The sequence below is a fragment of the Nesoenas mayeri genome (genome assembly GCF_963082525.1).
Source record: "Nesoenas mayeri genome assembly, chromosome: 1".
Classification (NCBI taxonomy): Eukaryota; Metazoa; Chordata; class Aves; order Columbiformes; family Columbidae; genus Nesoenas; species Nesoenas mayeri.
This window is the reverse complement of record NC_137541.1, coordinates 160,088,885-160,104,299: the sequence shown is the minus strand read 5'-3', so window position 1 is coordinate 160,104,299 and position 15,415 is coordinate 160,088,885. Positions and strand designations below refer to the sequence as shown.

Here is a 15,415-nt window from a genome sequence, read left to right as displayed (position 1 = left end):
ACATGCAACAGTTCACGTTCAGTTCCTATTTCCATACTCATCCAACTTGACATTTTCTCAGGACTTTCTCAAAATTATTTTCTGTCCTTTTTTTTTTTCTTATATTTCTTTTTTAGATGTTTAGATTAACCCTAAAGATGAACATTTTCTTTTTGGAAAGTTCTGCTTTCACTGGCAATTAAGTGGAATTAAATCAAAAGCTTGTGGACAACGTCAAAATGGAGATTGCAGTCAATATGCTCAAGACATTCAAAGCCATTTAGATCAAGATAGGCTAAACACTAGATCAGCATTAAGTTCATGACATTCAACAATAACAGATGCAAAGTCTTGAATCTGGAATGGAATAATTCCCTGCATCAATACTAGCTGAGGAGTAACTTGCCTGGGCATCAGCTGTGCTGAAAAGGAGGTGGGGTCAAGCAGCATGTGCCATGGGTATCAACAGGAGCACAGAGCAAGGGAACTGCTTTACCCAGCACTCATCAGATCAGATCTGGAATCTGGGGACCACTTTTGATCCCCTCAGTACAAGAAAGATGAGGGTAAATTGAAGTGAGTTCAAAACAGAGTCACCAAGGTGGTCAGTGGGCTGGAGTACTTGACCTATGAGAGGCTGACAGAGCAGGGCTTGTTCACCCTGCAGAACAGACGGCTTCAGAGAACTTCACAGGAATCTTCCCATATCAACAAGGAATTTACTGACAAGACAGAAGCAGGAGCTTTAGTGAGACGTACGTGCTATAAACTGTAGGGAGGCTTCAACTGGAAATAGGGAAAATAAGATTTCAAGGCACATAATTAAGCATTGGTGCAGGATGCCCAGAGAGATTGTGGAATGCCTATTTTTCAAGGTTTTCAAGACCCAGTTGGATAAATCCCTGAGCAATGTGATCTGAAATTAGTGCTGTCCTGTTTTGAGACCTCCTAAGGTTCCTTCCAATCTGAATGATTCAATAGGATGGGAGGGAAACCCTAGTTTATGTTTAGGTTATGTATACTTGTTCAAGAACAGGCTTGGACTTTTGTGATCAAGAGAGTTGAACACGTTTGCTCAGAATTTCGCTGAAAAATAACTTTACTCATTATTTATAAAAAAATAATTGTTAATATTCTAACTTCCAGGTTCCATCTTTGTTCTTCTCTCATTTTTAACAAACTTACTATGATAACAAACAACAGAGATTTGGGATGGCTCATAAATGAAGGTACTACTGAATCTAGAGATCTCAGTTAAAGCAGAAACAAAACCATGATTTTTAATAATACCAGGTGGTGGAAGAACAATGCACTTCAGTTTGTGCATTTTTACTCTTAAAAAAGGATCTGCATCAAGTTAAATTTGTAAATTACTAGAACACATTATTGGCTCACCAAATTTTAACATAAACTGAAAGCTTTCTTTAGCTGAGCCTTCTCAATTTTTTGGATATTTAAGTAAATGATTAATTTTCAATGAATGCCAGTTTAATTTTTAATGGCACTCATTAATAGTTAGTTTTCTAGTGGGACATTATCTTTTCCTTGCATTTTTAACACACATTTTTCTTACTCTTCCAAAAGTCTGCTCTATTCCCACCAGGAGTTACATGCCTGAGTAAACCAAGTAATTAAAAGTGTAACAAAAGCACACCTGCCATAACTCTGATCATTCTAAATACACGATCATACTTCTGATTTGTCCAGAAACAGAATCAATAACTGAATAAGGATGTCAAGAAAACTGGGGGTCACATGTCAGTAGCCTCCTTTTTTCTGCCCTATGGTTCTCACCCTCCTCTCTACCCCCAGAAAATTGTAGAAATCTGTAAGATCAAAATGGAGCAATGTAAAAAGAAAAAAAATATTTAAGAGTTACTAATGACTGTGGACTCAAATGCACACCTTCTGGTAAATCTGTTCCTTAATGCTCTAAAGAGGTCAAAGACATTCAAAAATACTATATTAGACAATGTATGAACATAAATGGACTTCTAGGAAACTAGAAATCTTAACAGTGGCTAAACTGAAACAGCTTAAGGTTAAGAATAATGTACAGATTCCAAAAAATGCAATAGAGTAACTATACAGTTGGTAATAATACTGAGCAGTTTGGTGAGAAGGGTGATTTCTGTGCTTTTTTTCAATGATTTCTGGCAAAAAAGTATAAAAAATAAGCCATCTATTTTTCATTACAACTCTATACTAAAGGCAAAAGTAAGAAAACATCTTCGTGGAAAGAGCATTCTGTGCATAACATGTTAATGGTAGTTAATGAATCAAAACCCACAGAAATCCCTTTGGACAGCTAACAAACACACACAGCTATTAATTAGGTCATAGTTGTTTCCTCACAAATCTTTTGTTCACTTTAGTTGTAGAAAACACCAACATATCCATTAGACCTGTGGGGAGGTATTCACCAGTGAAGAAAATATTTATTTATTATATGTTAAATGCTTGCAATTATATGACTACTTATTGTAGTTCTGCTGGTTTCTATCTTCGTAAGTAAACTATAATCACTCAGTTCGCAATCTGCTTCATTCTGCTCCTCAGAACACTGCTGACCTCAGTAGATCCAATTGGTTCATTTTGTGTACTTCAGGTAACCATTGTAACTCAATCACAGATTTTAAAACATTGATGGAATTAACATGCTTCATTTTCACAAAAAAAAAAAAAAGGTTGCAGAAATTATTATTTTAAGGTTACCACCGAGAAGTGAAGGTTAATTTCTGCTTGAAGCCCAGTTAAATTTGAGTTACATTCAGGAACATGGTTTGCCCACTACGTCAATTACTGTGAAGAAAATGCTTGCAAAGGGCTCCTGTTCGTACTGCAGAAAATTGCAAAACTGCCAGCTGCACATCATTTCAAGGATACAAACCAGCCTGATTTCCTGAGAGCCTGGGGAAGACCACTGCCTTTATGAAAATAATCAGCAAGTATTTCCTAATTCCTGTGCGTGTACAATGCACCGTGCAGCAGACAAGATGGCAGAGAGGGTATTTCACAGTGGCAGAGTATATATCACTGCTCTGTTGGGAGCAAAGATGGCAGAGATTGCTAGATGGGCAGTGCTTTATCTTTTCTGTCTGATCCTCGCTTTAGAAAGTTGACCGTGTTCATCACCTCACCAGTCTAGCTCCACTTCTCCCACCACCACCCTTGCCCCAAGGCAGCTGCTGCATCCTTAAACCTCTGTGTGTCCTGCCCCAGAACCTCCACCACTTCCTCCTCACACATCCCACACCACGAACTATTGCTGCTGCCTCCCTCAGCCCACCAACACTGAATTAATAGACCTGACCGAATCCAGCTGACTCCGTCTGGAGCCTCTTGGGTGTGCCTTGACAAGCTCCTACTGCTGGCAGAATTTATTTGCTCAGGTCTGCTGCTGTGCCTCACCTGCAATGGGTTTGTGCCTCGCAGGCTGGAAACCACAGGGCCAGACAATGTAAGAAGTCTTTTCAGGTCATCACTTCTACAGTTTTATGAGTTGTCAACCACAGTAACTAGGATAACTAGGGTAAGTCTAAAGTACAACTTAAACCTCTGCCCACTGTTAGATGAAAATGAAGACGAAGGAGTCAATAACATTATTCTTCTTCGGAAAAAAAAAAAAAGGGAATTTTAAGCAGTTAATTGTCTTACCATAATCCTGTCACTGTCAATAATGGTGTTCAAGCGATGTGCAATGGTCAGCACCGTGCAGTGAGCAAACTTTTCACGGATCGTCTTTTGAATGAACTCATCTGTTCTGAAACACAGCAAGAGCAATACAGACAAAAATGAGATGTTTGCATGGATAACTGAATGGTAGGTATGTTTCATGACTTCACCAAACACTATTGTATAGTGGGAAATACACCTATGAAGTCATAACAGTGCTTCTTCCTCTTGTCATACTAGATAACTTGGAGGAATATCAAGAAACATACTCCAGAATTTATCATGTAATACTTAGGAAGGAAAGAATTTCTTCTTGCAAGCAGAGCAATAGGTTTTATTTCAGGGGACTGATTTCTCAGGCTTTGTCTACAGAAACGGGAACATACTATAGAATTAGATATTCCTACAGATTTCTACACCAAAAAAGTCACTGTTATTTTAAGCTTTAGTTTGTGCAAGCAGAGAAGTTGGTGAAAGTAAATATCCTTCATTGCAAATCAACCGAAGAACGAACACGAGACAGCCTATAACTAAAGTTCTTGATTTCAAAAGCAAAAGGGGATCTGAAAAAGGACGTGGTTAACTCAAGAACTTGAAAACAGAAAAAAAGAAAATTAGGCTTATTTCGTAAATCAAGAGTGTTAACTGGAACACACAACCCAAAAAAAGGGATAAAAGCTTTCAACTTAAGAGCCTCAACCTATTATATGAATTAACCACTTTAGAAAAGGATATCAGGAAGACAGGTAAGACTTGTAAAGAATGAACACATCACTTTAACCCTGTATTTCAGTGTCTAACTGTCACAAATCAAGCTGAGAACCCTGAAAAGGAAACAAAATTATACGAGAAGATACATAAGACACAAAAATGTTTTTTTAGCTGTATAAACAAGCATTAACGCAAAAGAGGTGCAACACTCATAAAACTGGAAATTATTCAAGTAACTAACTCTACAGGAGAAGGAAGCACTGACACCACCTAACTTAAAGCATAGCAGTCAGGCTTAAATGTGGAAATCCATATAGTCCTTAGTCCATGGAAGGGGAAAGGCATGGCTGGAAGGTGAACCAGAGCACCTGAAGGAGGGAGCCGTCAGGTGATGAATTGAATGCCCTCTAGAAGCACCTGACAGCCCAAACAGCACAGGAAGCCTCGGCTCCCAAGCTGGGCACAATGTCAGGCCATGTGAACACTCACATATCACCCATCAGCCTTCAAAAACACAACGAAAGGTGAGGATGGAGAAAAAGGCACTGTGGGAAGGCAGGTACAGAAAATAAAACCATCACCCTAGATAAAAAGAAGACACAAAGAGCTCAAAATGTACTGTCTGGAGACAAGGAAGTTCCAGCCTAGATGTCACACACTTAAAGGTATGGGTCTCATAACCAGGATTTCTGTTCAGACATGAAATTGTACTTTTATATATAATGACTAGAGAATAATAAATGCTGTACATGAACTTAAAAGGAGGTATCTGGGTAAACTGGTATATTGAGGCAGCCATGTTAGCTTCAACCAGTTGCTTGCAAAGCCTTAATTCTTCAAATTGTTAAATCTAACTGGAAAAAATCAAATAAAATACAACAAAGATTCATGCAACACGTCTTCCTCTGACACATTACTATTTTTTAGGCAGAAGTAGTACTCTACATTGAATCTGTCTACACACGATAAATATGTGGTATCACTTCATAAATTAAGCAAAAAAGAATTGTTCTGATGCCACCATGACAGAAGGCACTAACAATAAAAAGTGGACAAAGACAACACTGGAAGAACTGGATGACTTAGACGAATGGGGTAACCATTAAGTTGCCACAGTAGAAAGCACAAGCTCATTCTCTGAAGGACTGAACATGTCTTCTGCTACAAACTAACTCTAAGTAATCAACACAACAAAGGAACAGAGAGATCCGTGCTGATGACAGGACAAATCATCAGAGAGAAGGAAGATGTAAACAGTTAAGTATGAGTTCCCACGCATCTTCATCTGGAGACAGAAACATTTAAGCTGTCATGAGCTTAAGAGAACCGTGTTCTGGGCTGCAGCCTGAGAAGGTTTGGTCCTTCTGCTGCTGCTTCTTCTTCTTAAAGGAAGCTACAGAACATGGTGGGAAGCAGGTGTTCCTCAACTCCTCCTTTTGAACCAAAGCCAGTACTCAATCAGAGAAGAAGATGGGAGAAGTCAGGACACAGCTCTTCACCCCCATGTGTTAGCAGTCTCCTTAAGAAAAGGAAGTTGTTCATCATTAACGCCACACATCACAGCTTTGCCCCACAACACAGTGCTTTAACCCCAGTGTTAACATGTGTATCTGCTTGCAATGCCTTAATGACCTAAATACTCTTACTTTTAAAAGAAAAAAAAAATAATAATCAAGGCCATACATGAAAACTCTCTGTAGGGAAGAGGCTCATAGAGAGAGCAGGATGTGTTCTCTGCCATGGTTAGAACAGCAAAACAGAAACAAAAGGTTCAATAGTCCCTAGCATTATGTGTAGTCAAGCTCAAGGTGAGGTTTCCTGCAGAGCTACCACAGAGCAGCCACTCATAGCTTGCTCAGGAATTTGGAAAACAACTTTTTAAAGGTCTCAAAATGGCTTGTAACTCCCAGGTTATTCCTGCTGTTATCTGAGGAGAGTGCCTTATCCTTGAACATCCCTGTCCTCTGCATTTGTTTATTTTATCTTCCTTTATTACCATGCATTCCTTACAGCACCACCTCTTCCTACATTTACAATAGAAACCATTTCTCATTCTTTGATAGATACTATCAGACTATTATGTTAAACAGGTATTTCTTGAATATACACTTATCCCTAACAAGAAACTGCTGGCCATATTGTGGGTGTGACAAGTGTTATAAAATGAGACTACAAAGTAATCAGAAACAGACCTAATAGATCCATCTTCAAATATTGCTGTATGAAATCTCACGCATACATGTCTGCTGAGAAGGACTCAACCAGATCCTTTCTAAGGTTCATGGCAGCTTTTGGAATATAGTTTTTGGGGTGGCAGGCAGAAGCACCAACATTAACCTCCAGAGGAATCTCAGGAAGAAGGTAGCAAAGGCAAGAAAATCTAGAAGACTTATGAAAAGGGTGTGTGTACAGAATTACATGCTGACAGAATGCAGAGACTATATCACATGCCAGTTAGAGCTGCCTGCCCTCAAGAAAAGTGCCAAAGGAAGCAGCATTTCTGTCCCTTTTTTTCAGGGCATCAACAGACCCTTTGTGGCACCTACCCATACTGAGAAGGTGGCCAGGCAGGTGCCAAGTGATTCCATCACCTGTCTCAGTGGATCAAACCCCATCATCTTTCAGGCACATTAGCAACCAAAGATGCAACCTGAATAACAAAACTGGATGACAAATGCTCAGCCCCTAATTTGATTATATGAAAATGGAAACCACGATACTCTCCATCGCAAGGAACAGCACAACAAGAAAGCATGAAAATGGTGGTATTAACTGTCCCACTGGCACCGCAGGTTGAGGATCCAACACCAAGCTTCACAGCAACCCAAGATCTGGTGTAACATGAATTAGTTGACTGCATAAAAAGAAAACTATCTAAAGAGCAGGAATAAATAGGACCTGAATGAGAAGCGACCAAGCTGCTGAAAGGAACACTGCATAAGTCATTGTCTTCAGTGTAATGTCCTCCTGGGATTGACCACATGCTACACAACTCCTGAGTAGCTTTGGATAATTTATCCAAAACAGAAATAGTTACAGAAAGCAGTTAGATGTAACAAAAGGTTAAACCTTACAAGCTTAAACTGGCTAATGAACTGAACTATGTGCGATGGCTGTTTTTACCAGACTCAATGATTGATCAACAAAAAAACCTGGCAGTGCACTGATCCCCTTAAGTTTTGTTCTCTATAAGCAGTAAAAATATGAGTTAATGCATAATGCTGTAGTCAGTGTGCAGAAAGCTCAGTAAGTTTAACTTACTCAGTATTTTTAAAAAGTCTCAATTACTAAGGATTTTGTTTCAATGTATCACCAAAGCGACTACAGAAAGATTTTCAGCTCTTCTGCTCCAAATTTCATACAACTTGACAGAAGGGTTCAACTGCTTTAAAACGACTCCATTCTTCAGGGTGAGAATGCCAGCGTCAGGACCAAGAAGACAAGATCAAATCAAACATCTGTCATAATGTAAAACATGCCAGCAGCCTGACTTGGGGCAACCCTCCTTACGGCAAACTCCTCCTCTCCCTCACGACAGCGTTGCCACCCCTGCAGCCTATGGGAGCTGGAAGATGTAAAGAGGAGGGGGAAGGATGAACTCTATAAACTCCTTCCCTTCACTCCTTTGCTCAGCTTCACTCAGCAGCAGACAAGGGTGGCCCAGCTGAGCCAAAGGAACATAGTGGTGAATCCCTCTGCCCCAGGGACACTGGAGAGGCAAAAAGATCAAGAGACAGAAAAAACCCCCCAAAATAGAAATAGTATCTCCAGAGCCGGCGGCGGCTCCCCACAATTTCCTACCCCAGATGCTTGACACCGTGTGTGCTTTGTCGCCAGGCTAGAGAAAGTGATGCCAGGCATGGGGGCTGTGCATCAGGAGAGGGGGAGGTTTCCCTTACATGCCAAAAATGCCTCCCTAACTGCTCAGTTAAGCAACCCACATCAGCATTTCCTGATGAACACCCTATCAGGTGGCACAGCTGGAAAATACTTGGCTCTAGTTATAGCAACACATGAAGGAAAAGGTAATAATGACTGCAATGCAAACCGGATTCAAAGGAAAAGTTCCAAGTTATTATTTGTATTGTTATGCCTAGAGTGGACACAAACAAACATTGACCTTATTATAATATATATTGCAGGGCACATTAATCAAGATCAATTAAAAGGATAGCGCAAGTGGAGAACATACACATGTGAGATGCCAAAATAGGGAGGATGGGTAAGATGGTATTAAATTTCCACAGCTATGATTAATGATGGTTAATCTATCAGTGCTCAGCTAAAAATAAAATAATAGTCAAAAAAGAGAAGAAAAAAAAGAACAGAAAAAAGGAGAACCTCTGGGAAGGGAATGCACTTCTCTAAAGGTTTTAGAAATACACTGTCAGCTGAACTGCAAAGCTACCCTAGTGGCATCACTTCTCCCCCAAGAAGATGTTATAAAAATGAGTCACGCCCAGATGACATACAAAATCCTTAATGCATCTGTTTGAGGGACTTGCTGTGTTATTGTCCTCTTTGGACTTTGAGTTCTCCCTCAAGCCATAGTTTGTTGGAACTATATATTCAGCCCAGAATAATTGATGCAGTACATTTGCAGTATTGTTTCCAAAATATTTCCACCAGTGTTTCAAATGTTTCAGAAATTAACAGTGGGGGTACTTAGCTATTGGAACAATTTAACAAGGGTTGTCATTGAATTTTTTTTCTATTGAGGTTGGATGTTCTGCTGGAAGTACACTCTAGTTCAAACAGGAATGAATTCAGGAAAGTTCTGCTGGCCTGAGTTATACAAGACAAAATAATGAATGATAAATTGGTCCCTCCTGTAGCTTTAAGCATCTCCAAATCTGCTTTGCAGTTCCTGTGGTGTTTAGGACAGCTTACCTTCCCCCTAGGCCCTGCTTTAGCTGTAACTTATTACACCGGCAGCCGAGCCATCTGAAGGAACAGCACCTCATAACCAGAAATATGCTGTTTCGCTTACGGCCAATTTTTCACCTTTCCAGTTTCTTTTATTTTCTTTTCTCTTTTTTTCCCCCCCCGTATTGTGTGGGGAGGTTTTTTGGGCAAGGGGGATTAATTAATCACTTAATTCATTTTTACTTATTTCCAAGATATTTCTTCCAGAAATCAACAGAAGCCGATTTGTTTCATGGCTATTCTGATGTTATCGGTGTTCACTGCCATGGTTCTTGTCTTCTTGTCTATGGCTGCAGGACAGATAAACTTTGAATATTAATTTCCCTACTTTATGGAATGCACTGAAATTATGGATATTTTGAGTGCTTAGTTTGTATCTTCTGCTCTGTAGCCAAAGCTCAACCGCCCCATTTTGAACGGTTAATTAACATGCTATCATTAAAAATATAAAACAGCAATACAAACTACGAGAAGTACAAAGCATTTAAATTCATCTCTACAGTACAGATGATCATATTAGAAGAAAAAGTGGCTTATCTTAACAAGACAGATTTTGGTTTTACCTTGGGTCCACGTTTGCTGTTGCTTCATCGATGATAAGGATCCGATTTTTTTTTAGAACTGCTCTGGCAAGACACACCAGCTGTCTCTGACCAACACTAAAATTAGACCCAGATTCTGCCAGCTGCGTCTCCATTTTATTAGGTAGATCTTCCACAACCTCCTTCAGTTGCACCTGTTGACATATCAACATATTGCAGGATGAGTAACTCCCTTTTAAATCAGCTATTGTGTGTCTGATGACACAACAATAACTGCAAGGTTTACCTTTTATATTCTGACATAAAACGAGTAAGTGCCAAGTTGGATTACACAGCGTGTCAGTTATTAAAATTCTAAAAACATTAAAGCACATTGTTAAGAATCTATTAATGTTCATTAAAATGAAGATATGAATCAAAGCGCAACCAAAGCATCATCCCAAAGGATAATTTTTTAATAAAAGACCTACATAACAATATACGTGTCTACACACAGGCCCAAACACACACAAATGCACACACAACGGTCTACCTTCTTCCATCAACGGCATGCCCTTATCAAACCTGATGAAAACATCTAAAACCTAATGCACATAAGCACCACAGTGTTATTTGTCTTGTAAATATCAGATGTACATCACTAGATTTAATAAAGTCACCTCTTCCAAGGCATTCCACAGCTCTTCATCGGTGTATTCATTGAAAGGATCCAAGTTTTTCCTCACAGTTCCAGTGAATAAAACAGGCTCCTAAAACCCAGTAAAATTAGCAATCCATTATAAACACAGGTTTTCTATTGCAATAGGCAATTTAATAATAATCAGAACTAACCTAACAATAACAATAGCACAGAAATATACAACAACAAGCTGTCTTTCATGAAATGTAAAGGAGTATTTCACAATAGCATGCTTAAAGTCTGTATAAAGATAATGTACCAAACAGGACAAGTGTGTTTGCAAATTGCTGTACGCAGTTATGTCGGTACTCAAACGGGCATTTACATGCCACTGTTTTGATGCCACAAGCTATCTATATACCTACATGAAATCATCGCTCTTCTCCTGGTATTGTTAATGAAAACCAACAACTACCACTGTCAATGAGCTCACACTCCCAAATTACATTTGGGCAGGGTTGTTTTGTTTTTTTTTTTTCTTTTTTTCCTTCTTTCTTTTTACATCTCATACCATAAAAGCCCTTCAGTTTTACCACCAGATCCTAAAAGGAACAGCTTTCACCATTACAACACAATGTTTAAACCTATACAGATAGATGTTAATCTATACCGCCACAGCATCAAAGCAAGCTTACTCAGAACTGGAGCACTGCTGGGCAAAGCTCTAAATCAAAATACACCAGGGAGTCAAATCAGTACATTCTCCCATACAAATAGCATCGTGGGTTTATTACCTGTGGTCGAAGCAAGTTTTGTTCTACTTCAGTTCCTGGTCAAATCAGTTAACAGATCATTAATCAAACTGGCACAAATCAATTCACACTGAAAAATGCAGCGTTTGAGAAGCGGAAGATGACTTTTAGTCCAGAACTCCTTAAGCAACAGATCAGTGCTCACTGATGTGAGTTGCCAGACCTGAGAGTCATGCACTGACACGACTTTAGGGCTAAACTCCTCTACATACCACACACAAAGACAACAACAACAAGTCAAAAGCTGTAATAGTGCTAATCATAAATGAAGACCATTCATCATGTTGGCAGTCTCCTTTAAATTGGAGAAATCTTATGCAAAACATTTTCTTTTTTTCTCCCCTAGGAAACAAAATCTAAACTTACATTTGATAACTTCAGCTTACTTCGAGATTAACCTCTGTCGTGACTTATGCTCCACCTAACCCCAGTGATACCCAGCTCTCCAAAGGGCTGCGGCAAATCAGTATAGAATTTAAACCTTGACCCTTTTATTGTGTCTTTTCATTTCTAAACCACTCTGAGTGGTATAAAAGGATTAACAAAGACAGAACATGCCACAAGCAATGTGAGAGAACGTATGCATTTCTTGACATAACATGCCAATTATTTTAAAGTATCTCTTGCATTAGGAAAACATGTCACTAAAAACCTGTTGAATGAACAAAAGGATTTAATAAAAACATTAACAGGCTAAAGAACATTTTTCTTCAAAAACACCTAGAAAGCAATTTGTTTAACAATACATATTTTAATACACCACTTGGTGTGTTTCGAAGGTATTGTTACATTTATTTTCCTTTTCAATCCACTTTTATAGGTTGGGAAATAAGAAGCTGAATTTATAAAGTGTTCATAACTATTATAAAAGTCCTAATAACAGACATGTACTGCAACAGAAGATAAGGCTATTTTTTAATTATCATTTCTGACACAGATTATTATTTAAAATAGTCTGGTTTATGAGAGGAAAGTAATAAGACAAACCTGTAAATAATTGTTGTAAAAATGCTCGCAGTCAGGGAGGCAGACAACATTTGCATAGAAAAGATTTACAAACACAACCTTCACACAGCTCCATCCAAGCAAGCAATTAGAAGCCTAAGCACATCTTTATTTCTCCAGGTAGGTATTTAAACTTACATATAAGAAAATGCCAGTCTTGCCTCATCACTCTCTAGGAATGGTTCTGTTTAGCATGCTTTGTAATTTTAATAAGCATCTCTCCCTCTGGTTTTTTAGCTTCCCACATAATTATGAAGATATTTGCTGCAAAATAACTACCTGATGTTACGTTACTATTTCTATTATTGACACTATTATTAACACAGTGCAAGACAATGCCTATCACTCAGTTTACTACAGTATAAACCTTTTTCCAAACCCTCCTCTTCTTCTTACTACCACCACCTCAGAGTTTTGCATATTTTTAGTGGAAACAAGTCTTCCTTTATGTGGAAAAGAAATGTCATGTGCTAGTTTTCAGACACTTAAAACCCTTTGGGACCATGATGAAAACCCTATCGTATGAACTTGAAAAAAAAATAAAAATCACAGAACTCAACTGGATTAAAATAGTTTTACAACCACGTCAACAGACCAATATATGAAAAAAACCCCCATGTATAATTAAACGCAATGAACTCTGAGCATCTGCAGCACTCAACACGTAGAAACTGTATTTGACCAGCAATCTTCCTGTCTCAGTACTCTGTCTTATTCAACTGGGTTGAATTCTTCCAAATGTAGAAATCACCGGTCATGCAAGGCTTTCAAAAAGTTGTAGACCTTGAATGAATTGATGATCATCTACTTTCATGAGAAGACTGCACGCAAAAAAATAGCACTTAAATCCACGTAAAGTCCTCTTTATGTACAAAAGATGACTAGTTCCAGTGAGTACCTCCACTGTACAATAACAAAGCCTTCAGCATGCAGAAACAAAAGACATCCTGCACTAGGCAACAATCCAATTGCTGGAGGAGTATCTCTTCTTCTTTTTAATAATAGCATACTTGCTGCTTTTCTCCAACTCATATTAAAAAAAAAATAAAAAATCAGGTAATCAAGAAAGGCTTAGAACCACTGTTCATTACCATTTTTATCAGATTCTCAATTCAAAGAAAGTAATATACCCTGAATGCCATCCTGCCAACAGGCTAGCAAACATTCAGATAGGAAGATGGTGTACGGACTCTAAATACAATTTCTGTAATAAAATACAGAGATCTGAGAATTAATGTTAAACATGGCAAACTAATTCCTCTGTTTTCCAGCTGTTCTATCTACCTGCTAGAAGATCCCAGACAAATTATTTGCCAAAAACATGACTTTGCACTTGCAGCATGAGAGTCTCCTCCCTCTCCAGCAAATGATCACAGAAGAGATCTCATGGAACATGGGAACCTGCACAGGCTCTGCCTTCAGGAAGTTTTGAGGTTATATATAACCCTTCTCTGACTCAATGTCTCATCTGAAAGTAAGACCACAGAAGAGAAGACCTGTGACGTACTGAACTTCTTGGAACATCCTTTCTTCTGCTCCAGCACCAGAGATGAGGGTATTCCCAACTCTGTTTTAGGTTTTTTCCTGCCTTCAGCTTCTAAAGCTCCCTGAATTGTTATTCCTGGATCATAATGACCCACTCTTTTGTCCATTCCCCTGGTCTCCTCCTGTCCAGCCCTCTCCAAATAATGGAAAGGCTGGTAGCTCACTTCTATTTGGCACATTTGCTCTTTCTAGACCTTGCCTCAGTCAGTTTGCATAGGGGTGACCAGAGAGGTGAGAGTGGTACCCTCGAAGTCCATTACTAGGGAGGTTTCAGGCAATGCAGCAGGCACGCCTGGCTGCCAAAGGATCAAGTGACTTCAGAGAACCACTGAAGTTTGGTATCTTTCTGGGAGATTTTCTCTACTCCTTCCAAGACTATATATAGGACAACAGAGAACTGATAACACCTAAGTATTCCAGAAGAACAGACAGAAACCTAGAAAGAAAACATTCCAGTTCCCAAAGCTGATTCTTTTTACCTTAAAATAATCAAGACCTTACTCAAGTAAGAGTAATACCTCACTAAAGTTTCTGTGTTTACTTCATATAAGGGTGTAGGGGAAACATATGCCGGCAAAGTATTTTAAATACTACAGCATTATATTGAAAATGTTTATAGCAGACCAAGTCACTCTCTTACCTGAGGTATAATGGAAATTTTCTTCCGCAAGTCGTGGAGCCCTAGCTCTGATGTCAAGTACTTGTCAATCCAAATCCTTCCTTCAGGTTCTGCCAAGCGAAAGAGAGCTGCTATCAGAGAGCTCTTCCCAGCTCCGGTTCTTCCCACTATTCCAACCTACAGAGAAGCCAAGCTTGTACAATTAAACCATGAGCTTTTCAGGATAAATTAATACGTCAAGCAACAGTTTTACAACATCACAGCATTTACAGTGGAACAAGCACCAAATAAAACTTGCTTATAATTAACATTTTTTCAAGAGGAGAAACTTCCCTCAAATCAGCCTGGATTAAGGTGACATTTGGATACCAAACAATTTCTTGAATCATATTCAAAGGTGAAAGATTTTCCCTTAACGTGTGGTGTTTTATTGTGCAAACAAGATAAAGTGGCTTGGTGTATAGAGTAATGTGATTCGAGCCTGCTAATTTTTCTAGTGAACCTGGTTTGCTGGGTGATGTTAGGCAAATAATTTCAGGTATGCACCTACTTCTCAATCCAAAAAAGGATTCCCACAAAGCACGTTGGGAACAATGTAGGAGCAGTATTCCCATTTTAAATAACTGAGACTGATTTTGGTTAGCATGGTTAAGGTCAAGTGCTTTAAAACAATCAAACTGTAAAGCCAAAACAAAGCCAAAACTAGCAGGAGGATTATAAACTGGATTCATGCTTCAGACAACTTCAACAGAGATGACACAAGTATTGAAATTAAAAGGCGATGTGAGCAAGATGCAATTCCTTTCCAAACAGGAGAAACAGTGAATAATAAAATCACAGTGATTCAGGTTTCAAATGTTCCCCCCCCCAAAAAAAACCATCAGAAGCTGTATTCAATGCTTTCAAAAAAGAGAGGTAAAGAAAATGTAACATATGAGATTGCTAACTTCAATGACAATGGGTTAAGACATACAAATATTTC

General features: G+C 38.8%; 1 protein-coding gene across 2 annotated transcripts in view; it reads right to left on the bottom strand.

Annotated features, from left to right (window-relative positions):
* Nucleotides 1–15,415, bottom strand: part of ABCC4 (ATP binding cassette subfamily C member 4 (PEL blood group)) — a gene marked incomplete at both ends in the record, with an annotated part of 152,958 nt that overhangs the window by 16,164 nt on the left and 121,379 nt on the right. For both annotated transcript variants that reach the window (XM_080356195.1, XM_080356196.1), the window contains 4 exons: nt 3,637–3,742; nt 9,855–10,027; nt 10,493–10,582; nt 14,455–14,610. In XM_080356195.1, the coding sequence (XP_080212321.1) occupies nt 3,637–3,742; nt 9,855–10,027; nt 10,493–10,582; nt 14,455–14,610 (525 nt within the window). The remainder of the gene's footprint in view (nt 1–3,636; nt 3,743–9,854; nt 10,028–10,492; nt 10,583–14,454; nt 14,611–15,415) is intronic.